The sequence below is a fragment of the Bufo bufo genome, chromosome 7 (genome assembly GCF_905171765.1).
Source record: "Bufo bufo chromosome 7, aBufBuf1.1, whole genome shotgun sequence".
NCBI lineage: Eukaryota > Metazoa > Chordata > Amphibia > Anura > Bufonidae > Bufo > Bufo bufo.
In genome coordinates, this window is record NC_053395.1 from 128,177,801 (window position 1) to 128,204,480 (window position 26,680).

The 26,680-nt window shown below is 43.2% G+C and overlaps 1 protein-coding gene across 1 annotated transcript in view; it reads right to left on the bottom strand.

Moving 5' to 3' along the window:
- The window catches only part of CCNYL1 (cyclin Y like 1), a 70,006-nt gene that overhangs the window by 31,662 nt on the left and 11,664 nt on the right, over positions 1–26,680 (bottom strand). Inside the window, exons 2-5 of the mRNA XM_040440033.1 lie at positions 13,256–13,330; positions 4,696–4,730; positions 3,103–3,203; positions 2,390–2,425 (exon numbers count right to left, since the gene is read on the bottom strand). Coding sequence (XP_040295967.1) covers positions 2,390–2,425; positions 3,103–3,203; positions 4,696–4,730; positions 13,256–13,330 — 247 coding nt within the window. The remainder of the gene's footprint in view (positions 1–2,389; positions 2,426–3,102; positions 3,204–4,695; positions 4,731–13,255; positions 13,331–26,680) is intronic.

Genomic DNA, 26,680 nt, shown 5'->3' on the forward strand with positions numbered 1-26,680 from the left:
CTGCTAGCAGCTCTTCAGCAGTGATGCTGCGGATAGTGATTGTGATATTTTCCTTGAGTTCATCCAGGGGACGTGGATTGTTAGCATACACTTTCCGGTTTTAAATTTCCCCACAAATGGAAATTGCATGTGAACAAGTCTGAGGAACGTGTTGGCCGTAACGCCTTGCTCACAGTTAGCTCCTCCATAAACAGTTCATAAACCCGTCTTCCGCAGCATCACTCTTAAAAAGCTGCACGGGGACCACTTTCAGCATCTTTTGTGACTTGTTGGTAATTTAAAAAATATATATATATATATATATATATATAAATATATATATATATATATATATATATATATATATATATATATATATATATATATAAAGAAAAAAGGGGGATGGCAGCACCGTCACAATAGAACTTGGAAGAGAAGGGTGCACAGGCCCAAATGTGGATATAAGCCAATCCAACAAATATAAAAGAGAAAAAAGGGCAGCACTCCACTGGATTAAAACAAAATAAACTTTATTTACCCAAAGGCTGTGGCGACGTTTCGGCTCTTACACAGGAGCCTTCCTCAAGCTTGAGGAAGGCCCCTGTGTAAGAGCCGAAACGTCGCCACAGCCTTTGGGTAAATAAAGTTTATTTTGTTTTAATCCAGTGGAGTGCTGCCCTTTTTTCTCTTATATATATATATATATATATATATATATATATATATATATATCCCCCACAATCTATTTGCTCGTTCATCTTTTCATACTATCGCTGGAGGCAGGTCACTTTTTCGTAGGCCACCCTGTATATAGTTTTATTTTTACTTTATTGATATGTTTATTTACGGATGTTTTGTAGGTTTCTTTATGATATATTATTTCATTTAATTTCTTAGAACAGTCAAAGGGTAACTAACGTTCTATATAACTGTATTTTAAACCATTCTAGATAGCCTACAATTCATTTTTTGAATACAAGTTATTTATTCATTTTACTGACAAAATAGGCAACCGAAGTGCAGGGTGTCCAGATACCAGTACACCGCTGACATGTATGCAGTGTACATGTCACCAGATTATATTGTACTGGTGCAATAGGGGCCATAGTGAGTTCAGTACTGGCAGGAGCACACATCGCAGCTTACAACATAAACTGACCTGTACTGCAAATCTGAAAATTCGCCCATGTCAGTTTTATTTAGTTTTTGCCGCAGATTCATAGCAAAATCTGTAGTGGACTTTTCAGTTTTATTTTATGTCATGTGTAGACATACCCATGGGGTTCAGTCACACGTACTGGAATTTCCAGTACAGATTTAGCTGGCTTTCCAGGTAGAATTGTTGCTGCTTTTTCTGTGGATTTCACTAAGCACTGTGATCATTTTTGCTGAAACTGCAAAACATCATGGACATGCAATGTGCATCATAACCATTCCGTGTGAACGTGGTGATTAGACACATTGCAGCCTGGTGGAGGGGCTGCACCTGTACTTGCTCCAATAAGTGCAATGTAATTGTATGTTCAGGGGTAGAAATGGGTTAATGGAGTAAATCCGTATCTATAGATTTATCTGCTAGATGAAACCATTTCAGTCCAGCTACCACACACGATGGCCTGCGGTAACATCGTGTGGACAGCGGTCGCTGCGGACAAGATGTTGGCCATGTGTGGCAGCTGACCTTTCATTTCACCCCTAGGCCAACTGCACACGAGTGCACATTTGAGTTTTTAGAGTTTCTCACAAACCACATTTGGTGCACGGGACGGCTGCGAAGAAACCACCTTCGTCTGTTTTCCATGGGAGACCATCTAGTTTATCACCATGCTCTTTCTTGGAGGGGTCTCTGCCGTGGAATAGGTGGCCAACATTGCCATAGGCAACACGGTGTGGACTGTGTGTGTGTTTTCTGGGAGGAGAAACCACAGCGTATTACAGTACCAGCAAAGTGTAGGAGATTACACTAATCTCATGTACACTTGGCAGATTTTTTCTGTGCAGAAATTTACCTGCATTGCGGTTTTCAAATTTCACATGTCAATTATGCTTTAACCATTTTCAATGGAAGGGTGAGATTTGCGGCAAAACTGCATCAAATCCGCATTGAATATTTTGGCGCGAATGTGCTGCAGAATCGCACATAAAATCAAAACACAGATTTGTTTGGATATTATGTGCGTTCACCCGCACCCGTTTGCAGGTGGCCCTCAGATGATTTTGATGCTTTTTACACATAAAAAAAAAAAAAAGGAATCAGCATTAGAATCAGCTCAAAAAATCTAAGAAAAGGGTGTAATACAGAAACTGTGTTGGATAACAGTCAGATTCGGAAGGCATATTCAGCGTCTGATTTTCCTGCCTCTATTCCTTGTAGTCATATGATTAATCCACAGATGAGCGTTTTCCATACCTGTTCTTTATGTGGTAATATATTGCTAGGGTAACACTGAAAAACAAAAAAGGACATAATGGTAAAGGGAATAGTGGTAAAAGGGAGCAAAAATACCATGAATGACACAGATGGGGAGATTTACTCAAACTGCAGGAGTTCTGGAGTAATCTGCTCAAAAAAAAATGGCGTACATAAGCTGCAACACATTTATGGAAGTTTCTTTCAGCACATCCAACAAGGGAGCTTCTGGAAAAGCAGTAATGTCCGAGAGAGGTTGTTTGGCCAATCAGCGGTGGTCACATGCGCCAAAATGATATGTCACTAGCAGGATATCAAAATGGCACAATTCAGAATTTTGACCAAATACTGAAGTGTGATCGAGGCATATGGCAGCTTTCAGACGGCCGTAATATGGGGGCAATTTTAACTTCCACATTACTGATGGGGTGGATGGACCTCCGGCAGTGCTGCTGAACCTCTCCTGAACTATAGGATGGTTTTTATAGGATGAACTATAGGATGGTTTCTATAGGATGAACTATAGGATGGTTTCTATAGGATAAACTATAGGATGGTTTCTATAGGATGAACTATAGGATGGTTTCTATAGGATGGTTTCTATAGGATGAACTATAGGATGGTTTCTATAGGATGGTTTCTATAGGATGGTTTCTATAGGATGAACTATAGGATGGTTTCAGGAGAGGTTCTCCCGCTCTACTTTCACTCACCACTTTATTGTACTTCTGAGATTAGGCTGGCTGACTGTGCTGTCATCTAAAAATATTGTCGAGCATGAACTGTACTTCTTTGTAAGTTGCCCGGGAGAGACCTGGATAAGAAAAAAAAAAAAAATATGTATTACAAAAACCTTCCCTTTGAAGCTAATTTCACACGTGTGATGTTTCTGTTCAGATGCGGTCGGTTTTGGCAATGCGGGCATCCTCCACCGTATGCATTTTTGCTGGGGATCGCCATTAGCAACGGGCCACAAGTGCAGGATTTGCTCCCCTATATATATGCACGACTGCATGTGGGTTTGAGCACCTCCTGCTAATACCACGCTAGTCTTTTCAGTTGGTTTTGGCAATGGATAGCATCTGGACCCATTCATTTCAATGGGTAGATGCACATCGTTTCCCCTGACCATCTGTCCGGTTAACAAATATCTCAGCATATTCTACCTTAATCAGTCTTAAAGGGAATCTGTCACCCTGATTTTTGGCATTATCTACAGTAATACATGAGTAGTACTGCAGATATAGAGTCTGGATCACTATTTTATACTGCCCCCCTTAACCGCCCCCTTCCCCCCTCGGAAATACATTGTCCTCTCCATTATATTAGCACACCTGCCCAGACTTTGTATTTCAGTGCAGCTTTGAGTGCTGACAGCGGGGGAAGTAGGAAGATAAGAAATAGTGATCTGAACTCCTTATCTGCAGTACTAATGAATTATTGTAGATAATAGCACAAACTCAGGGTGACCGATTCCCTTTAATGCAGGACTGGTCCATTAAAGTCAAGGGGTCAGTGGAAAAGAAAATCCACAGCATACGAATGGCATCTGTGTGCAGTCCACTTTTTCTACTGATAGTTGCTAGCAGGTGCGGTGTGTAAAGCTTGGGGTACACGACAACAACAGCATCCGAGAGACTTGACTGCAGCCTGCTGTCACAGCTGTAATGCAGACAATATTCATTCAACTTGCACCCAAAGTCCTCCATTTTTCATTGAACAGACTGACACATTCTATATCGCTCGTGTGAAAGAGGACATACACAAAGAATACTGGATAAAGATTCAATTTCCACCATTTAAAATATTCAAGGAATAAAATACTAGTAGCTCGTTACATGAAATCAAGTCCATGCTGCAGTTTGCTGACAGATGGCGCTAGAGTACAGTACAAAGACTGAAGAAGGATACTTTCATATAATGTGGATTCATCTCTGGAAGCTGCTGGATCAGAAGCACAGGAGCCATTGAAATAAAGAAACCTGGACTGAAAAAATGTAAAGATGTATCTGGCCTGCCGGATACACAGAGGCGAAAACCTCTGCTCAAGGGTGAGCGATAGAGGTCACCTGCCTACTCGGTATAGACAAATTCTAATTAACCATTATTAAAAGTGGTAAAACAAGTATCAGGCCATGAATAGGCGCTTGTACTAATTCACAGCTAATGAGAACTCCCTGGCCAAGACCTCAGCAGCTGATTTACAGCATAGTAATCCTGTAGACATAAGTACCCAATAACGGCAGAGGAAGACCACAAGCAGGCAGCTTAATGCTCCAATAAATCAGCGGGTGAGGCTTACTTACATGATTTATGTGGTTACTCTTCCTCTTTTCTCTCACTATAAAAAAGAAATACATATTACTAGAGGAGAAGTTCAGCGTCCAGGACATTTCTAAACTTCTAATCATTTTTACTGAAACGATAAACCACAGTACAAGACAAGTAAAAGAGAGTCACAGAAAATGTTCTGCAACCAATTATGCCACGTGGGAAGGCACCCTAACCCTAAGGCCTCATGCACATGACTATGTCAGTATTACAGTCCACAAACCACCGTGTGCAATCCACATTTTTCTCCCTCCCATCACTAGAAATAACTACTCGGACAAGAATAGGACATGTTTTACAATTTACAGAAAGGACACGGATGCAGATAGCATCAGACATGGATGGGTGTGTGTGCAATCCGCCAAAAATGTGGATCAGTCGCGGTTGAGGCCTAATAGGAAGCCATGGTCCAGCAAACAATATCAGCAAATCACAGGGGCCAGGTGTGCAAAAATCCTGTAGTAGAAACAGAACTACAGACGGGAAAACTAAATGTCGGCATACCATGACATAGTACACAGTGCTGTCTTAGACATTTTAAAGGGGTTGTCCAGCTGGCATAACTAAAGCAGCAATACTGACCACGACGATTCCCAGCTGCTCCTGTTCCGATGCTTCCTGGGTCACCGCTGTGGCCTGTAAATGGCTCATTTTCTGTGTGTCCAGAAAGACCAGGACAAAGAGACCAGCAGGGAAGCCTCAGAACGGGGCAGTGGTTCCTTTAAAAACGCTAAGTAGTACAATACTCAAAAACAGGTTTATAGCTTGTATGCCCTTTAGGACTCATGAATGCGTGCAACCCGCCTGTGCAATGGGGACCACAAATTGCGGTCCCCAATGCACAGGCACTGTTAATGTGGCCTGCGCTGACGGAAGCAGGCCCATTTGACTTAAATGGGTCCAGAATCTGTCTGCACCACAAACAAAATATTTGTTACATGTTCTATTTTTTTGCGGTGTGGAGGCACGGACCAAAATGCAATGGAAGCGCTCTATAGTACTTGTATGGCCTTTCACTCCATATGATTGCAGACACATATGTGATACGTTGCGCACATGGCCGGTGCCCATATATTGCAGACCCACTGTTTGAAGGCCTTAATAAGGGCACGACCAGTACACATGTTCATATGCATGAGCCCTTTGAAAATTAGCTATGCCATTTTGATCCATTATAACCAACGTGTGTAATAGCTGCCAGCAGGGGTGGGCTGGCCATAGACTGATGTACAGGGGGCCGCCTAAGCCCTTCTCACTGCTGCTGGCTGGGTACATAATGATCTGATGCTTTCAGTATTAACTAACGCTAGGAGCATCAGGTAGTGAGGCACCTGGGCTGGCCAGCAGCTGTCCTCCTGAATTCAATTGAGTTACCGCCCTCAGGATGCTGATAGGGCCGTATTCTATGCTGCAATGTGGTATTTGGTTCCGATGGCTGATTTTGCGCTGCACTATGGGATTGCTGGCCCCGCCTACTTCTGTTGCCCCTGCCTACTTGTGTTGCGGACTCACCTACAACATGGGCCACTTTAAGGTCCCAGTCTGCTCTGCCTGCCAGCATTTCCATAATCGCACCCAATAACGTGCATGGCTAGCAGAACTACCCTCCTCCACCTATAGCTTCTTCCAAGCATGCCAAGAAAATAGTCCTGGCAGGAAATGTAGTCACATTCCAACTTTGAACCAGATGACCTCCCTTGTGACTTCAGTAAGTGCAGAGTCTCTGCTACAGAATACTTCCTTCATCGACAGAGGGAAAGCCTCCAATAAAGCAGTTCCCCACAATTCTACTGAAGAGGACCCTTCCCTAAACTGAGCAGGATCATCGGGCATGTTCACAGGAGTTGTGCTTCCACTTCCAGGTGTCTGACATCTTCTGATATGTCAGAAGATGTGTCAAGCTACATGTTCCTTATGATGAATGTTCTGGAGAGAAAACTACACTTTAAAATATAACAGAAAAGAGTCCTGAATCCTACAGTGAACAAAGGTGTTAAAGGGGAATTCCCATCAAGGATATTTATGGAATAACCACAGGATACGCCAGGTGCAGATGAGGAGATGGCAGCGTTTCTCAGGGGGGTCTCCTTATCCCTAGCTGTGAGGTGTCCAATCACAGCGGACCGCGTCACATCCAGGGAGAACGAGAGATGTTTTTTTTCTAAATGGCTGTGATGGACAGCTCACAGCCAGGGAGAAAGACTCCCCTGAGAAAAGATGCCATCTCCTTCTCCCTGTAATGATGCCACTGATTAGCATACAGGGCGCCAAAACAGAAAGGGGGGCACAGCGGCGCAACGGAGCAGTGGATCAGAAAAAATAATAATTTGCAATATCACATCTAGTAAACATGCCCTATAGTGTGAGGCATTGTAATGTCAGAACAGGTGAAAGGTCCTTTTTAACCCCTTAAGGACCGGGCTCATTTTCACCTTAAGGACCAGGCCATTTTTTGCAAATCTGACCAGTGTCACTTTAAGTGCTAATAACTTTAAAACGCTTTGACTTATCCAGGCCATTCTGAGATTGTTTTTTCGTCACATATTGTACTTCATGACACTGGTAAAATGAAGTCAAAAAAATTATTTTTTTTGCACAAAAAAATACCTAATTTACCAAAAATTTGAAAAAAATTAGCAAATTTCAAAGTTTCAGTTTCTCTACTTCTGTAATACATAGTAATACCCCAAAAAATTGTGATGACTTTACATTCCCCATATGTCTACTTCATGCTTGAATTGTTTTGGGAATGATATTTTATTTTTTGGGGATGTTATAAGGCTTAGAAGTTTAGAAGCAAATCTTGAAATTTTTCAGAAATTTACAAAAACTAAATTTTTAGCGACCAGTTCAGGTCTGAAGTCACTTTGCGAGGCTTACATAATAGAAACCACCCAAAAATGACCCCATCTAAGAAACTACACCCCTCAAGGTATTCAAAACTGATTTTGCATACATTGTTAACCCTTTAGGTGTTGCACAAGAGTTATTGGCAAATGGGGAGGAAATTTGAGAATTTTATATTTTTATCAAATTTTTCATTTTAACCCATTTTTTCCACTAACAAAGCAAGGGTTAACAGCCAAACAAGATTGTATCTTTATTGCCCTGACTCTGCCGTTTACAGAAACACCCAATATGTGACCGTAAAATACTGTACGGCCACACAGCGGGGCGTAGAGTGAAAGGTGCGCCGTTTGGTTTTTGGAAGGCTGATTTTTATGGACTGGTTTTTTGACACCATGTCCCATTTGAAGCCCCCTGATGCACCCCTAGAGGAGAAACTCCCTAAAAGTGACCCCATCTAAGAAACTACACCCCTCAAGGTATTAAAAACTGATTTTACATACGTCGTTAACCCTTTAGGTGTTGCACAAGAGTTATTGGCAAATGGGGATGAAATTTGAGAATTTCATTTTTTTGCCTAATTTTCAATTTTAACCCATTTTTTCCACTAACAAAGCAAGGGTTAACAGCCAAACAAGATTGTATCTTTATTGCCCTGACTCTGCCGTTTACAGAAACACCCCATATGTGGAGGTAAACTACTGTACGGGCACACAGTAGGGCGTAGAGTGAAAGGTGCGCGGTTTGGTTTTTGGAAGCCAGATTTTGCTGGACTGGTTTTTTGACACCATGTCCCATTTGAAGCCCCCCTGATGCACCCCTAGAGTAGAAACTCCAAAAAAGTGACCCCATCTAAGAAACTACACCCCTCAAGGTATTCAAAACTGATTTTACAAACTTTGTTAACCCTTTAGGTGTTGCACAAGATTTAATGGAAAATAGAGACACAATTTCAAAATTTCACATTTTTGGCAGATTTTCCATTTTAATATTTTTTTTCCAGTTACAAAGCAAGGGTTAACAGCCAAACAAAACTCATTATTTATGGCCCTGATTCTGTAGTTTACAGAAACACCCCATATGTGGTCGTAAACTGCTGTACGGGCACACGGCAGGGCGCAGAAGGAAAGGAATTCCATACAGTTTTTGGAAGGCAGGTTTTGCTGGACTGTTTTTTTTGACACCATGTCCCATTTAAAGCCCCCCTGATGCACCCCTAGAGTAAAAACTCCAAAAAAGTGACTCCATTTTAGAAACTACGGGATAGGGTGGCAGTTTTGTTGGTACTAGTTTAGGGTACATATGATTTTTGGTTGCTCTATATTACACTTTTTGTGCAGCAAGGTAACAAGAAATAGCTTTTTTGGCACGTTTTTTTTTTTTGTTATTTACAACATTCATCTGACAGGTTAGATCATGTGGTATTTTTATAGAGCAGGTTGTCGCGGACGCGGCGATACCTAATATGTATACATTTTTTTTTATTTATGTAAGTTTTATACAATAACTTCATTTTTAAAACCCAAAAAATGTTTTAGTGTCTCCATATTCTAAGAGCCATAGTTTTTTCAGTTTTTGGGCGATTATCTTGAGTAGGGTCTCATTTTTTGCGGGATGAGATGACGGTTTGATTGGCACTATTTTGGGGTGCATATGACTTTTTGATCGCTTGCTATTACACTTTTTGTGTCGTAAGATGGCAAAAAATGGCTTTTTTTACACTGTTTTTATTTTTATTATTTTACGGTGGTCATCTGAGGGGTTAGGTCATGTGATATTTTTATAGAGCCGGTCGATACGGACGCGGCGATACCTAATATGTATACTTTTTTTTTATTTATGTAAGTTTTACAGAATGAGTTCATTTTTGAAAAAAAAAAAATCATGTTTTAGTGTCTCCATAGTCTAAGAGCCATAGTTTTTTCAGCTTTTGGGCGATTATCTTGAGTAGGGTCTCATTTTTTGCGGGATGAGATGACGGTTTGATTGGTACTATTTTGGCGTACATGCGACTTTTTTGATCACTTTTATTACCTTTTTTGGGAAGTAAGGTGGGCAAAATTTCAATTTTCTCATAGTTTTTATTTTTTTATTTTTATGGCGTTCACCGTGCGGGGAAAGTAACATAACCATTTTATAGATCAGGTCGTTACGGACGCGGCGATACCTAATATGTGTAGTTTATTTTTTTTTTATTTTTTTTTATTCAGTGATAAATGTTTTTTTTTTTATCTTAACTTTTTTCACTTTTTTTTACATTTTTGTGACCCAGACCCACTTGGTTCTTGAAGATCCAGTGGGTCTGGTGTCTGTATAATACAGTACAGTACAATATATATTGTTCTGTACTGTATTTTACTTACACTGAACAGATCTATGCTTTTAGCACAGATCTGTTCAGCACCATGGACAGCAGGACGCCTGAGCAGGCGTCCTGTTGCCATGGGAACCCTCCCCGTCTGCTCAGAACTTCGCAGACGGGGAAGGGTAAGCACGGGGCTGAGGGGGGCTCTCTCCCTCTCCATCGGGGGGCTGCAAAGGCACAGCAGCCCCCCGATGGAGAGGGAGGGAGCTCCCTGACCGATGACAGTTAACTTTTTCCATACAGCGGTCCGTACGGACCGCGGTATGGAAAGGGTTAAACGGCTGACATCTTCACAGATGTCAGCCGTTTATACCAGGGTGCCAGCAATGTGCTGGCACCCTGGTACAACCACTAGAAGCCAACGATCGTTCATGGGGAGGCGGGCGGGGGATCGCGATCCCGCCTGCCGCACCGCCCGCCTCCCGCAACGCCCCCACCGCCTGCGACACCCCCCCGCACCACCCTCCGGCATAAAATCGTGCAGGGGGGGGGTGAAAAATATTTATTTTAGCCACTCTAAAGTTTCTGATCCCCGCGGTCAGGGACCGCGGCGATCAGAAACTGCAAAAAGCGCAGCAAACCGCAGGTCTGAATTGACCTGCGGTTTGCTGCGATCGCCGATACGGGGGGGTCCAATGCCCCCCCCCCCCCTGCATTGTTACGGGATGCCGGCTGAATGATTTCAGCCGAAATCCCGTTCCAATTAACCCCTGGGGCGCCGGAATACAGATTTTAAGTCAGGACGTACCGGTACGTCCTGGGTCCTTAAGGACTCGGGAAATAGGGCGTACCGGTACGTCCTAGGTCCTTAAGGGGTTAAAAAATATTATCTATTAATATTGTGTAATTCATTTCATATAAATTTAGAAAAGTTTAGAAATGTTAATAATAAATATATTTTTTGTTCTATCAATCTGGGGCTCTTATTAATAAAAACAGTGATAAGCAGTGTGTTCTAGTGGTGATAGATAATCAGTTCTCACCTCTACTGTGTTCTTCCCTGTTCTTATACTAGTGATAATAAGGGTGCTCTAGTGATAGGTAATCCGTTCTCGCCTGTCCTTATACTATAACCAGTGATAAGCAGGATATTCTAGTGGTGATAGGCAATCAGTTCTCACCTTTCCTGTGTTCTTTACTGTTCCTTATACCATAACCAGTGAAAAGCAGGGTGTTCTAGTGGTGATAGATAATCAGTTCTCACCTCTACTGTGTTCTTCCCTGTTCTTATACTAGTGATAATAAGGGTGCTCTAGTAATAGGTAATACGTTCTCGCCTCGCATGTCCTTATACTATAAACAGTTATAAGCAGGGTGTTCTAGTGATGATAGGCAATCAGTTCCCCCCTCTCATGTGTTCTTTACTGTCCCTTATACTAGGTATCTTCATGCTGCTCACAATCCCTTAGTTACAATGCCTGAAACTGTTCTGCACATGTTCAGTTGTAAGTTCTTCCTTTAAAGACTAGAGGAGGGAGTTCACTACTGGGCATGTCTGCATTAAAGGGGTTTCCAAGGAATAATTAACTTTTCAAACATGCCTGCAGCCTGCCCCTGCTATGGAAAGAATCATACTTGTCTACTGCCCACTGCTCTGGTCCTGAATGCCAGCTCCCGTGTGTCAATCTTCCAGATGTGTCCATTTTCAACGGCAAAAGCATAGTCATCTTCTGTGTCTCTTGTGGACACGTCACTGCTGAATCCAGTGATTGGATGCAGAGGATCAGATAATCACGCCCATGCCTGAAAGGAAATAGACCAGCTGTGGACCGGTTGGTGGACACACAGGAGCCAGTGTGCAGGACTGGCACTGCGGATAGCAGGTAAGTATGATTCTTTCTATAACCGGGGAAGGCTGCAGGCACCTGTGAAAAGTTACTTATTTCCAGACAACACATTTTAAGACAAGCACTGAATATAGCAAGTACACTTTTTACATGTTTCTTTTATTCTTATTTAGACTTGTACTCTGCATTCATTAAATTTGTTATCACTAAATTATTGGCCATTTATGAAGTTGAATGTGATAAAATGCAGGAGTCACAGCTTTGGCTTCCCAACTCCACAGTGCAGACTTGACTACATCATTCCTACGCTGAAGCCAACAGCACCAATCAAGATGTCATTCCCTTTACGATTTACCTGCATTTTCTGACACCTGTAACTTTTTAACATCTCCATTTACAGAGCTGTACAAGGGCTCTTTTTGACAGGAGAGCTGTTGATTTATCCAATTTTCTTTAAGAGGTAAAGTGACCACAGGGATTCTTCTTGTTACGGCGTTCACCATACGGGATTAATTCACTTATATTTTCATAGCTTGGGCATTTTCAGGTGCAGCAATAGCAATTATGGTAATGTTATTTTTATTTGTAAAGTGAGAAAAGGGGGTGAGTTAAATTTTTTATTTGTTTTTAAAGACCAACCATTCATCCATAGTGTATCTATCTGAGGCAGAGCTTAAAGGGGTATTCTCATCTCAGACAATGGGGGCATATTGCTAGTACACTGAAGTGAACGAAAGCAGTGGCAGCGCAAGTGCCCTCCCATTAATTTCTTTGGGGCCGACAGAAATAGCTGAGCCAGCACTTGGCTATTTTTGGTGGTCCCATAGAAATGAATGGGAGCGCACCGCACATGCACGGCTACCACTTTCATGGAGGGTGGCTACGCATATGCGGTGCGTCCTCCTTCCCTTTCACCGGCTCAGTTTTCGAGATGGGTTCCACCTCAAGGACTATCAGACAATGGGGGCATATCCTAGCAATATGCCTCCATTGTCTGAAATGGAAATACCCCTTTAAAAGGAACTTTACTATTGAAGGCCTGGGAGCTTTCACAAGGCTCCAGGCTGCCATAGCAACAAAACTGCTCATATTATCTCGCTGATGGCTGCTTCTGGCAACCAGCCGAAGCCACCCCTGCTCCTGATAAATTACCTCTTAGATAACATGGCTATAACTAACCATGGAATCTGAGGAGCTAAAAGTCTGGGATCAGAGTTGTGTCTGATCATGGACATTGCTAGAAAATGGAGGTCCGCTGTGTTTACTTCTGCTTTTTCCTCTTTCCTATGTCAAATTTTTCCCACTTTATGTCTTGCATTCTGGTTCTACATCTTTTCCCCACCACTGCTAACAATCCGACTTTGCGCAGTTTAATAGTTATTGTAACCAATATGTAAATTTTTAGAGAGCAATAATAAAATAAAAAAAACGGATGGGGAAACAGATTCCTAAAACCCAAGCACAAGCTTATCCTAAGCAACGCAAATATGTGACACAATATCTGGTTACAAAAGCAGTGCTATACGCATAACTCACCATCGGTCTGGGATTTACTGAGGAATATTGTGCTTGCTCTTGCATGATCAGAAGGGTTAGATTCAGGGGCCAGGTCTGAAATTAAAAAAAAAAAAATATATATATAATTAAATGGTTGCAAACAGAAAAAGACCTTTTAGAAGTGCAAATCGGGCATCTATAAGGTAACAATACACAAGTGACATTTGAGAAATGTAATTCTGTTACTACATGTTGCAGGCCTCTCACACCTCTCAGTTCTGGGACACTCAGTCCTCCATCATATTTACCTTGTGATAACATTGAACAAACGTGCACATATCAGCTGACACAGCAAACATGGCATTAAGTACATACGTGCCTATGGAAAAAAACACATTGATGCATAGACCATACTGAAGAAAGGCGGCAGGGGTCACGCACGATTGGAACTGGTCCAAAAATTTCTGTGCAGCCTAATCCCCTGTATTTATTCACACTGTCAAAAACATAGCAACGAGCAAAAAATAAGCTTTTAGGAAAGATTTTCCAGAATTTTCATGACCTAAATCTGAAACAGTAGGGTATTGTTTAGACATGGCAGGTGGGTTATAAAATTTCAAACCAAAAATCTCTTCCATTGAACTGCGGTTGTTTCGGAAGCAAACACATGGCTTTGTGTGTGCTCCATTCAGAAGAAAGACTCCTCTGTCACATGCGGATTCACATGGGCACCAGCGGTGTGCCCTCCGCAATGTGATGCGGACCCACTGACGTCAATGTGCCCTGTTCTGGGTCCCTGCTGCAAAACATGTCCCATCTTTCGCCACATCTTGCAGATCGCGGACCCATTGAAGTCAATGGGTCTGCATCTTGATGAGGAGTGCACACAGCCGATGCCCATGTTTTGGTGGTTATGACTCCAGATCCTTTATGATTGCCAGTGGTTGCAACTGGAGGGTGGACTTCTGACGGCGGTGATAAACGCTCATGGCTGCAGACAAGTACTCTCCTGTGACTGCCATACCCTCAGTAGGTGAAGGTCCCCACCTATCGGACATGTGGATTTGCCATTATAGCCCTTGCATGATGTCATCTATCAAAGACGCCTGAATATGCTAGTGGGTGACTCTGCAGCTTCATGCCACTGAGTTGGGGTTTCTGAACACCATGTTATTTTCCTAGGCTATAGGAGATAGGAATAGAAACTGTCCCTTTTGCCATTTTTACTCGTCCTTCACAACAGTCATGGTGACCTTTTATTTGCTCAGCGAGGGTGGGGTGTAGGTAAGAATAGAATACATGGTATATGGATCCTGATGAGCAGATTGTTGAGAACGGCTACAGCATTCAGTGCAGTACCAGGTTATCAGATGTAGAGAACTACAAGTGGCAGGTTTGTTTCAGCAATTGGCACTGGCAGAAATCCACGTGCCGCTGCCAAAGCCACCACATTCAGATGAATGGAATGGATTTACAGTCCCAGAAACCACTGCAACAAATCCGCCTCATGTGAATATACCCCACAGTGCTGCCACAGTTATTGGGTCGGTGTTGTGGTTTTTTTTCCCCATTTGCTAAGCATTTTTGCCCTAATTCAGTGTTTGAGAATATGCATTTTTCCTTATTTTTTTTTATCTGGGAAAGTATGTACGCCCAGAACAAAAATGGCAGAAAACTAAGGAAAGTGGAGTCCGATGCCAAAAACCTGGGACCAAACACAGAAAATGTGGCATTTAAAAAAATATACAATATTTTTTAATGTTTGCGTGTCCTTTTGTCATGCATTTAATAATTCCAAAAAGACACAAAACTCCTAAAAATAGATGCAACATCACAGAGGGATAGCAAGCACGCATATTAAATGCCATTTCCTCTCAATTGTCCATTTTAAAATCTCAAAGTAAAGAATGAATCCCCCCCCCCCCAGTACGGTAGGGTAGCTATCCTCTAGCATCGATACACAGAGGAGGAAATCCTGAAGATTCCAGTCTGTACACAAACATCCACATTCAGGGCCTCGGACTGCATCGGTAAGATGACTTACTTTCCAGAGGTTCAGGACTGCATTAATCCAAGGTGGTTCCGAGCCTCCTCGCCCTGCTGGCGCTTCAGGCCGGTAGTTAATAGGATTCAGGCATTCCTGTAGGGATCCCGTCCTTTTCATTTCTCCCAGCACAAGCAGAAATCAGACCAGAACACTTACATTTCAGGAACTTGAACTGAAAAAAAAGTAGTTTACGAATGAACTGCCAGCAGTCTACAATAAAGGTATAACTGGGTGTCCCTGCAGTCTGCCACTGTACTAGTTAGTAACACCCAGTTATACCTTTATTGCAGCTATCGATTATTTTAGTAATGAAGTATTCTATCGATTAATCCAACGATTAATCGAGTACTCTAATAAGAAAAAAAATTTAAGAATGTTTTCCATTATAAAAACTCCTCAGCCCCCCTGTCATCAGTCCTCAGCAACATCAGCCCCCTCCATGCAATCAGGTTTCTCCATGTCATCAGCTCGTCCAGTGGCATCAGTCCTCTGCGACATCAGCTCCCCCCCATGCCATCAGTCCTCTGCGACATCAGCTCCCCCCCATGCCATCAGTCCTCTGCGACATCAGCTCCCCCCCATGCCATCAGTCCTCTGCGACATCAGCTCCCCCCCATGCCATCAGTCCTCAGCGACATCAGCTCCCCCCCATGCCATCAGTCCTCTGCGACATCAGCTCCCCCCCATGCCATCAGTTCTGTGCCATCAAACCCCATGCCATCAGTTCTCTGTGCCAAACCCCATACCATCAGTTCTCTGTGCCATCAAACCCCATGCCATCAGTTCTCTGTGCCATCAAACCCCATGCCATCAGTTCTCTGTGCCATCAAACCCCATGCCATCAGTTCTCTGTGCCATCAAACCCCATGCCATCACCCCCCCCCCACACACACACACACGCCACCATGTCCTGTCAGTATTCAGTGCAGCGCACAGAGTGTGAGTAATAGCAAGCGTTTCACTCACGCTCCGTGGTTACATGACACAAACGAATCCTTGATGCAAAAAATTTGCTTCGAGGAATTTCTTGTGTCGAGTTACTCGATTTAATCGAGTAATTGTTGCAGCCCTACTGACAACGCATTCATAAACTTCTAGAAGAAATAATAGAGCAGCAACACAAAATGGAGGAATATGAAAATATGCTCCAGAACTATTATTTCATTGAGAATGCATGTAGGGACTAAACCAACATGTCAGGAAAGGTGGCAGGTCCGCTATAAGTCTAATAGGGGTTGTGTCATCTCAAACAATGGGGGCATTGCTAGGATTGCACAAGGGCGGCCACCGCTCCCATTAATTTTTATGGGGCTGATGGAAATAGCTTAGCCAATGCTTAGCTATTTTCAGCGGCCTCATAGAAATGAATGGAGGGCGGCCACACATTGGCGGTGCACCCTCCGAGACTTTGAAGGCTACATTTACAAGATAGATATGGGTCCCACCTCCAGGGGCATAACCTAGCGATATTTCCCCATTGTCTAAGATGGGAAAACCCTTTTAAAGATAATACATGAGGCCTCCATGGTTCACTTATTTTTCCAGCAAATGTCACTAGTAGGGTTGTTGCGGGTATCGAAATTTCGATACCCAATCGATACTTTTGTCCCGGTATCGATACGATACCGGGATTTCCGTTTTTTCGATACTGGGCTGCGCTTCTGCGCAGTCTAGTATCTCTGAACATGAGCGCGCTGCTATCGGCGCGCTCATGTTCTCTCTCAGCAGCACGGGGAGAAGGAAGCTGTCCTCCCTCCCCCTGTGCTGCTGCCGCCAATGAGAAGAGAGGGGCGGAGGAGGGGCGGCAATGAGAAGAGAGGGGCGGAGGAGGGGCGGCAATGAGAAGAGAGGGGCGGAGGAGGGGCGGCAATGAGAAGAGAGGGGCGGAGGAGGGGCGGCAATGAGAAGAGAGGGGGTGGAGGAGGGGCGGCAATGAGAAGAGAGGGGCGGAGGAGGGGCGGGCGCACTGCGCCCCCAATGATAGGATTACTATCGGAGCGATGGGAGGAGACATCAGCTTCACTAGTGGGCGTTCCTTCTTCCTGCGCTGCGATTGGACAGCGCTACAGCCAGGGAGAAGGAACGCCCACTAGTGAAGCTGATGTCTCCTCCCATCGCTCCGATAGTAATCAGCAGCATGTGGAGCAGGAGAGGAGACAGTAATGGGGCACTGCGGGCGAACGGAGCGGCGCCCAGGACTAAATGGTGAGTGCTGAGACATCGCTGGGCGCCGCTCTGTGTGGCCTAATAGTGAAAGTCTGGACTCATATACAGTAGTCAGTCTTTAACACATACAGGAGGCGGGTGCCGGCAGCAGAATCGCATTGCCGGCACCCTGCCCCTGACAGGGAGCTGCGATCAGCGGCAGTTAACTGCCGCTGATCTGCTAGTACCCGCCTCCTGTATAAAGGGGTAAAATCATTGGTGGTGCAGTGTGCCCCCCCCCCCCTCAATCCCCCCATCCCATTAAAATCATTGGTGGCACAGTGCGCCGGCCCCTCTCAACCCTCCAGTATTAAAATCATTGGTGGCAGTGGCCACAGGGACCTCTCCACTCCCCCTCATTGGTGGTGCAGTGGCAGCTTCTGATCGGAGCCCCAGCTGTGTAAGCCTGGGGCTCCGATCGGTTACCATGGCAGCCAGGACTGGTTGCCATGGTAACATCCCTGATGCTGTGTGCACAAAGCACAGAGCAGCAGGGACAGTGTGGAGTCCTATTCACCCTGATAGAGATCTATCAGGGTGAATAGGAAAAGGGATGAAAGATCCCAGGTTCTAGCCCCTAAGGGGGGAAATAGTTATTAAATAAAAAGTGAAAAAAAAAACACTAAAATATGAAGTATAAATCACCCCCCTTTTCCCAATTTCACATATAAAATATATAAATAAACATATTACATCGCCACGTCAGAAAAGTCCAAACTATTAAAATATAAAAAAAAAATCTAGGTGGTGAATGCCGGAACAGAAAAAATAAAATAAAAACTGCGCGATTCGCCATTTTTAAAAATGAGGAATGCACGTGGCTTTTTTTGTTTATTTTTTTCGCGTGGTATCGAATGGTATCGAGTATCGCAATACTTTTTCATGGTATCGAAACCGAATCAAAAATTTGGTATCGCAACAACTCTAGTCACTAGTGCTCAAATGAATTAAGATCTGAGGAATTTGGAGGCCATTTCAACATCTTATTTGGAGGTCAGGTCCTGAACAATGTTCGAATCTCCGTTAGGAGATCCAGCACAGGGCAGTCTGTCGAATCCTCTACTTCACCGCTGGACCCCCAATGACGTCTTGAGTGGATAAAAATCAATGATTTAAATAAAAAAAAGATTTTTTAGATTTTAATCTGATTTTTGGGATTTTAATCAGATTTTTTTTTTAATTTAAAATGCTTTTTGGAGGAAAATATATTACCACCCAAAGGTTATTCCTCCATGAAATAAAGATTCGTTTTTTTAATTATGTAGAATAAGGCTGTACGTGGACTCCCATATTGTTGAATGGATTAGGCAGTGGCTGAGGGACAGACAGAGGGTTGTAGTCAATGGAGTATATTCAGACCATGGTCTTGTTACCAGTGGGGTACCTCAGGGATCTGTTCTGGGACCCATATTGTTTAATATAAGATAAAGTGTGTCTTTTTGCTGATGACACAAAGATTTGTAACAGGGTTGATGTTCCTGGAGGGATACACCAAATGGAAAAGGATTTAGGAAAACTAGAGGAATGGTCAAAAATCTGGCAACTAAAATTTTATGTTGATAAGTGCAAGATAATGCACCTGGGGCGTAAAAACCCAAAAGCAGAATATAAAATCAGTGATACAGTCCTAACCCCAGTATCTGAGAAAAGGGATTTAGGGGTCATTATTTCAGAAGACTTAAAGGTAGGCAGACAATGTCATAGAGCAGCAGGAAATGCTAGCAGAATGCTTGGGTGTATAGGGAGAGGCATTACCAGTAGAAAGAGGGAGGTGCTCATGCCGCTCTACAGAGCACTAGTGAGACCTCATTTGGAGTATTGTGCTCAGTACTGGAGACCATATCTCCAGAAGGATATTGATACTTTGGAGAGAGTTCAGAGAAGAGCTACTAAACTAGTACATGGATTGCAGGATAAAACTTACCAGGAAAGATTAAAGGACCTTAACATGTATAGCTTGGAAGAAAGACGAGACAGAGGGGATATGATAGAAACTTTTAAATACATAAAGGGAATCAACAAGGCAAAAGAGGAGAGAATATTTAAAAGAAGAAAAACTGCTACAAGAGGACATAGTTTTAAATTAGGAAGTATTACTTTACTGAGAGAGTAGTGGATGCATGGAATAGCCTTCCTGCAGAAGTGGTAGCTGCAAATACAGTGAAGGAGTTTAAGCATGCATGGGATAGGCATAAGGCCATCCTTCATATAAGATAGGGCCAGGGGCTATTCATAGTATTCAGTATATTGGGCAGACTAGATGGGCCAAATGGTTCTTATCTGCCGACACATTCTATGTTTCTATATGTGTAATTTTTTGGGTAAATAAATTCCATTAATCTATTCACAATGTCATGCTCTTCCAGAGGTTTTTGTAACATTATTGGGCAGTTTCTCTGAATACAAGATATTATCACAGATGCTTGGTTTACTTTTGCAGTTCTCAAAACTGAATTATAACATGAACAGAGTTGAGAAAAATACCTTAATCCTAACTTCTACAAACCTATGAATACAGAATCAACCTAATCAAACTAATATGAAAAGTTGTTATTCTAATAATCTTCATCTACATGCATATTATAAGTTATACCAGCAAGAATTAGTCTTTATGTAGAAAACTATGATTTAAATCAAATCCACCCAGACTGTCTGTCGGATCTCCTAAACAGAGATGTGAATGCAACCTTAAGTCCAGCAAAACCGCAGTATCAGCGTTTTACAAGGCAGGAGCTCGGTATTGAGCACGATGTGACCGGTAGAACAACGCTAGTCAGTGCCAAAACACACTGCAGTCCCTTTCTCCCAAAGTACACAGGCCAGCTGATTTCTTCCTATAGTTTGCAGTCCTTGTTTCCACAGGCTGGCCAGTAAGGCTGCGTTCACACGAGCGTGTCCGGATTAGTTCCGGATGCGTCCCGGTGTGTTGCGGCAAACCCGCGCGAGTAGGAATGCAATTGCAGTCAGTTTTGACTGCGATTGCGTTCCGATGTTCAGTTTTTATCGCGCGGGTGCAATGTGTTTTGCACGCGCGTGATAAAAAACCGACTGTGGTACCCAGACCCGAACTTCTTCACAGAAGTTCAGGTTTGGGTTCGGTGTTGTGTAGATGTTATTATTTTCCCTTATAACATGGTTATAAGGGAAAATAATAGCATTCTGAAAACAAAATGCTTAGTAGGTGATCAGTTGAGGGTTAAAAAAAAATAAAAAAAATTAACTCACCTTCTCCTGTTGTTCGCGTAGTTCTCCCGGTCTTTAGTTCTTTAAAAGATAAACTATGGGCTAAAGGACCTTTGGTGACGTCAGATCACATGCTCCAATCACATGGTCCATCACCGCGGTGATGGACCATGTGATTGGAGCATGTGATCTTACGTCACCAAAGGTCCTTTAGCCCATAGTTCATCTTTTGAGAAGTAAAGAAGAGACCGGGACTTACGCGAACAAACGGAGAAGGTGAGTTAATTTTTTTTAACCCTCAACTGATCACTTACTATGCATTCTGTTTTCAGAATGCTATTATTTTCCCTTATAACCATGTTATAAGGGAAAATAATACAGTGAATAGACTGTCACCTAGCAACCATGCGTGAAAATCGCACAGCATCCGCACTTGCTTGCGGATGCTTGCGATTTTCACGCAACCCCATTCACTTCTATGGCTCCTGCGTTGCGTGAAAAACGCAGAATATAGAGCATGCTGCGATTTTCACGCAACGCACAAGTGACGCGTGAAAATCACTGCTCATCTGAACAGCCCCATAGAAATGAATGGGTCAGGATTCAGTGCGGGTGCAATACGTTCACCTACCGCATTGCACCCGCGCGGAATACTCGCCCGTGTGAACGCAGCCTAAGGCTACTTTCACACCAGCGTTTTAGCTTTCCGTTTGTGAGATCCGTTCAGGGCTCTCAAAAGTGGTCCAAAACGGATCAGTTTTGCCCTAACGCATTCTGAATGGAAAAGGATCCGCTCAGAATGTATCAGTTTGCCTCCGATCAGTCTCGATTCCGCTCTGGAGGCGGACACCAAACGCTGTGTTCTGAGCCATCACATAAAATGCTGATTAACAAAACATTGAACTTAAGGCTGAAATGTAACAAAACAGGGGGGAAAAAAATCAAGGGGGGGGGGGGGTGAATACTTGTGCAAGGCACTGAATATTTGCGCCCCGGCCTCTTGGCAAAGTCTGTAACACAGGGTCTCTAATATTGCTATTGTCTTTCTCCGCCACCGTTCTCAGACCCACCGGCCTGATCCTTATTCATTTTTTACAGACTACAAAGGTAACATGAAGGTGTGTGTCATGTGAGAGCTGCAGCCAATAACTGAGCACAGCGAATGGCTGCGGCGGTCATTTGTCATATACAGAGATCGCATGGATGCTGTACAGGAAATGTTATGCTTTAGACCTTTCCCTGCCATTCATGAGCGCAGAGCAGTGTGCAGGAACAGCACAGGCGGCAAAGCGATACTGCAGGTGCCTGAAGCATCCAATAACAAAGCTCCATACAACTGTCTATGGAAGGAAGATGCCCATTTGCTAGTTTCGGGCAGGCTATGAAGCTGTGGAGAGAGACTTGTGCAGAGGCGCCATGATCTTCACCAATGCTACTAGCGGAGTGGTGGGGCCAGCAGCCTCCTCGTGGGCAGTGGCTATTAGCGAATGTTGGTCAGGGAGGTGCCTGCCTGGGGTTTCTAAGCCCCTGGGAGGGGTGTGAAGTGAATGCGGGGCAGTATGTTGGACTGTACTTTATCACTTGGCAATAATTTTCTGCTTTGCATTCACTCCAGATACTTCCCAGCAGCTTATAAACCCTATCCTGGAGGGGAAAAAAAAATAAAAATAAGTGCTGGTATTTACATGGGACTGTATGTTGGAGGGGCTTGGGAGGGGGTGGTGATGTTATTTACATGGGACTGTATGTTAGAGGGAGCTATTATTTAGACCTGAACAGACTTCACTGACTATAATAGTATCTGGTCAGTTTCAGTTCTTGATCCTTCAGTCAAAATAGTTCTGCATGCAAGGTTTCTTGTCCGATCTTTTTGACAGAATCTGCGACCGAGATCCCGAACGGAGCAATCAACGCAGATGTTAACAAGCCCTTAATATTATTTCTTTCAATTACTGCAAGTTTCGAACTCCTCCTCAACTAAAAATACTCCTCAAAAACGGTAAGCGGAGTATGCTTACTCTTCCGGAAAAAATGTAGCGAGACCTGTGTTCATTTGCCTGCTTGTCACTGCTGCAGTCTGTAAAACAATGCTAGAGAGCAGAAGGAGCTGGGCAGATTCATATAGATGGTTTTGTGGTAAGAAACGTCACACGTATTTCATTCATTTAAATCTCTGCTCTTTCTATGCTTAGGAGTCCAGTGGGCGGTTCGCTATCGCTACATGCACATAGGACCACCCACTGGACTCCTAAGCAAATTAAACAGCAGGGCTTTAAATCAATGAAATGTAAGAATTTGGAATTCATCTTTTAAGCTATACATCAGTCTCCTCAGCTACTTCCACCACATTTCAGGCTGCCTGCAAATTGAACCAATTTTCAATATGTCAAGTGCCCTAGAAAGGGAAGCTGTCAGGAGATAGGCATCGCCCAAACCCGAGCCGGCATAAAATCCCAACAGGCGCCTTCATCGGAGACAGCCGTGCTTTATTCTACAATAAAATTGTTCAATTAAATGGCAAATGTGAACTATTCCCAGGATTGATAGAGAAGACATGACAAGCCAACATACAACTCCAGCTATAAAGTATATGACTGATAGCAACGCTTTGTGGACGTCACCCTGCAGCTGTCTGTGAGAATGAATAGCAGGGGAAGTAGCACATTCTTCATCCTCAGGACTACCTTCCTGTTTAACGCTGTTCCTGGGAAAATCTAACAAAGGGCGTGTGCTGGACACGCAGAAGCATACTGCGGCACCAAACAGCTCCGCTTCCCAGCACCGGCTACTGAACTGCAGCCTTGAAGGACAAATGAATGCGGCAATTGATAATTCAGCAGTGCACAGGGCAACACAAGGCACTAGAGTCTGATCAGATTACCTCCATTATAACCGTGTCCTCTAACGAGTCTGAACGTGATCCTGCTACCTACCCCCCAGACTCACCTACAAAAGCACATTAATGCTTGACCAGGCAGACCGTGCATCTGCTCTACTAACTTACATAAAGTGTCAAAAACAAGAAAACTCTACCAACGTGGTGTTAAAAAAAGCCAGAAAATAGAAGAGTATCACAACTTCCTAAGTTTGGTCATAAGGGTACACCGACGTATGGCAGAACCTCTCCGAATACGATGCAGAGGAATATGCACATAAATTGACATGTGGTATGGATTTTAAATCCACTGCATATCAATTTATGCTGCAAATTGCCTCCTTTGCAATGTAGAGTGAGATGCATATCAAAATCCACATCCAACTTGTTGAGGATTTTCTGAGCCACAATATGTCCCACATAGATGTACACTTAAAGGGGCTGTCTCATCTCAGACATTGGTGGTATAGCGATAGGATACTCCACCCTAGTGATATGCCACAAATGTATGAGGCGACAACCCCTTTGAGGGGTAAAAGCATACAAGACGACAGCAAATGTTAACAAATCATTTCTGAATTCTATGAATCCAGGCTCCATGTAAATTCCAAAGCATTTACAGAAATAACTGCAAGATAAGAAAACACAACATGGCTAGGTAGAGTGAAGATCACAGACTGACAAGAAGAGCGTGCAGAGGCATCCAAGACATGTCACTGGGGAGATCGGTTACTTCCTCAACACAAGGACGCCTACCTAGGCCTATACCATATGTGATAGTAAGCACACTAGATGGACAAAAGTATTGGGACACCTACACATTATCCCCACAGGAGCTTTTAGGACAGCCCATTCTAAATCCATAAAACATTAATATGGAGTTGCGCCCCTCTATCCCATCCCAAAGGTATTTGATGGGATTGAAGTCAGGGCTCTACAGGGGTCAGTCTTCTTTCAAACCAAAAACTTACCCAACCAGGCCTTTATGGACCTTGCTTTGTGCACTGGGGCACAGTCATGGTGGAGCACAAAAGGGTCTTCCACAAACTTGGAAGCATACAATTGTCCAAAATGCTAAAGCACTAAGATTTCCCTTTCCTGGAAGTAAGGGACCTAGGCCAACCCCTGAAAAACAACTCCAAACTGTACAGTTGGCACAATGCAGTCAGGCAATGTCCTCCTGGTCTTCACCATCAGACTGCCAGATAGAGGAGCACAACTCAACACTCCACAGAACACGTGGTGGCATGCTTTACTATGCTCGATCACATGCAGCTACTTGGCCATAGAAACCCATGCCATTAAGCCCCTGGCGCAGTTTTCATGACAATGTTAAATGCCAGAAGGGGAGTGGAACTTTATGCACTAGACGCCCCAGCAATCGGCAACGCCGCTCTATAACTCTACGTTGTCTGCCGTTTTGTAAGTTATTGAGGTTCCTAAAGGCTTCCACATTCACAATATTACCTCTCACAGTTCATCGAGGAATATCTAGGAGGCAAGAAATTTCACAATCCTACTTGCAATGCTGGCACCCTATTACAGTACCAATCTATTTCACAAATGTTTGTAAAGGCAGACTGCATGGCTCGGTGCTCGATATACACACACACAAATACTATGTTACAGTGACGATCAATGTCTGCTGCCATCCCGCTATATGGGGTAGGCACGGCTTCTGCTTCGGTTGCCCTGTAGCCCAGACCCACGGTAGACCCGTGGTCAGGCAGGAACTCACGGAACCATAACTATGATGCTGTGAATACAGTCAGAGAAGCAGTGTTTGGTCCAGAAAATGCAGTCATCTCATGGAGTGGTGTTCCCAGGATGTAAACACTTGTGTAACATTAGCCATGAAGGAGATTTAGATGAATAGATAATGGTTTAGGTAATTAATGACATGATCACATTTACCAATTTAGGCTTATTTCATACTAGCGATCAGAACTAATGCGAGTTCTGTCAGTAAATAACCGACTTTTTCAATGAGTTTTAGTTTGCTTCAGTGTTTTCTGCTAATCTGATAAGTTCTTGCATTTTTATTCATGTAGATGCAATCAGTTTCTGATGCATTATTCAGTCTGCATCCGATTTGCATTTTTTTGCTGATTGGGTGCGGACCCATTCATTTCTATGGGTCCGCAAAGCTGCACATTAAAAAAAAAAAAAATGTGAACAAGTCTTATTCTTATGTGTACTGCGGACAAGAATAGGCACTTGCAGGTGAAACTCGAAAAATTAGAATATCCTGCAAAAGATCATTTATTTGAGTAATGCAACTTAAAAGGTGAAACTAATATAGGAGATAGACTCATTCCATGCAAAGCGAGATATTTCAAGCCTTTATTTGTTATAATTTGGATGATTATGGCTTACAGTTTATGAAACCCCAAAGTCACAAGCTCAGGGGGTATGGATTAATTAGCTGACTACACCTTGTTCCAAATTATTATGCAAATTCTATTTAAGTGTCACAAAGATTAAATATTTTGTTTTTCAGTTTTGCTCATGGGTGGCATTGTGTCTCAGGGCTCTTTTGATCACTGGAAAAAAAAAAAATCACTCATGCCGCTCTACAGAGCACTAGTGATACCTCATTTGGAGTATTGTGCTTAGTACTGTAGACCATATCTCCAGAAGGATATTGATACTTTGGAGAGAGTTCAGAGAAGAGCTACTAAACTGGTACATGGATTGCAGGATAAAACTTACCAGGAAAGATAAACCCCTTACGGACACATGACGTACCGGTACGGCATGGTTCTCGAGTCCTTAAGGACGTACCGGTACATCATGTGTTGTTCCGATCACCGCCGCCCGGTGATCGGAAAAAAGTATACATATTAGGTATCGCCGCATCCGTGACAACCTGCTCTATAAAGATACCACATGATCTAACCTGTCAGATGAATGTTGTAAATAACAAAAAAGAAAAACGGTGCCAAAACAGCTATTTCTTTTTATCTTGCCTCACAAAAAGTGTAATATAGAGCAACCAAAAATCATATGTACCCTAAACTAGTACCAACAATACTGCCACCCTATCCCGTAGTTTCTAAAATGGGGCCACTTTTTTGGAGTTTCTACTAGGGGTGGGCGATATAGACGATATGCGATATAAATTTGTGCCACAATATGGATTTTGAGCATATCG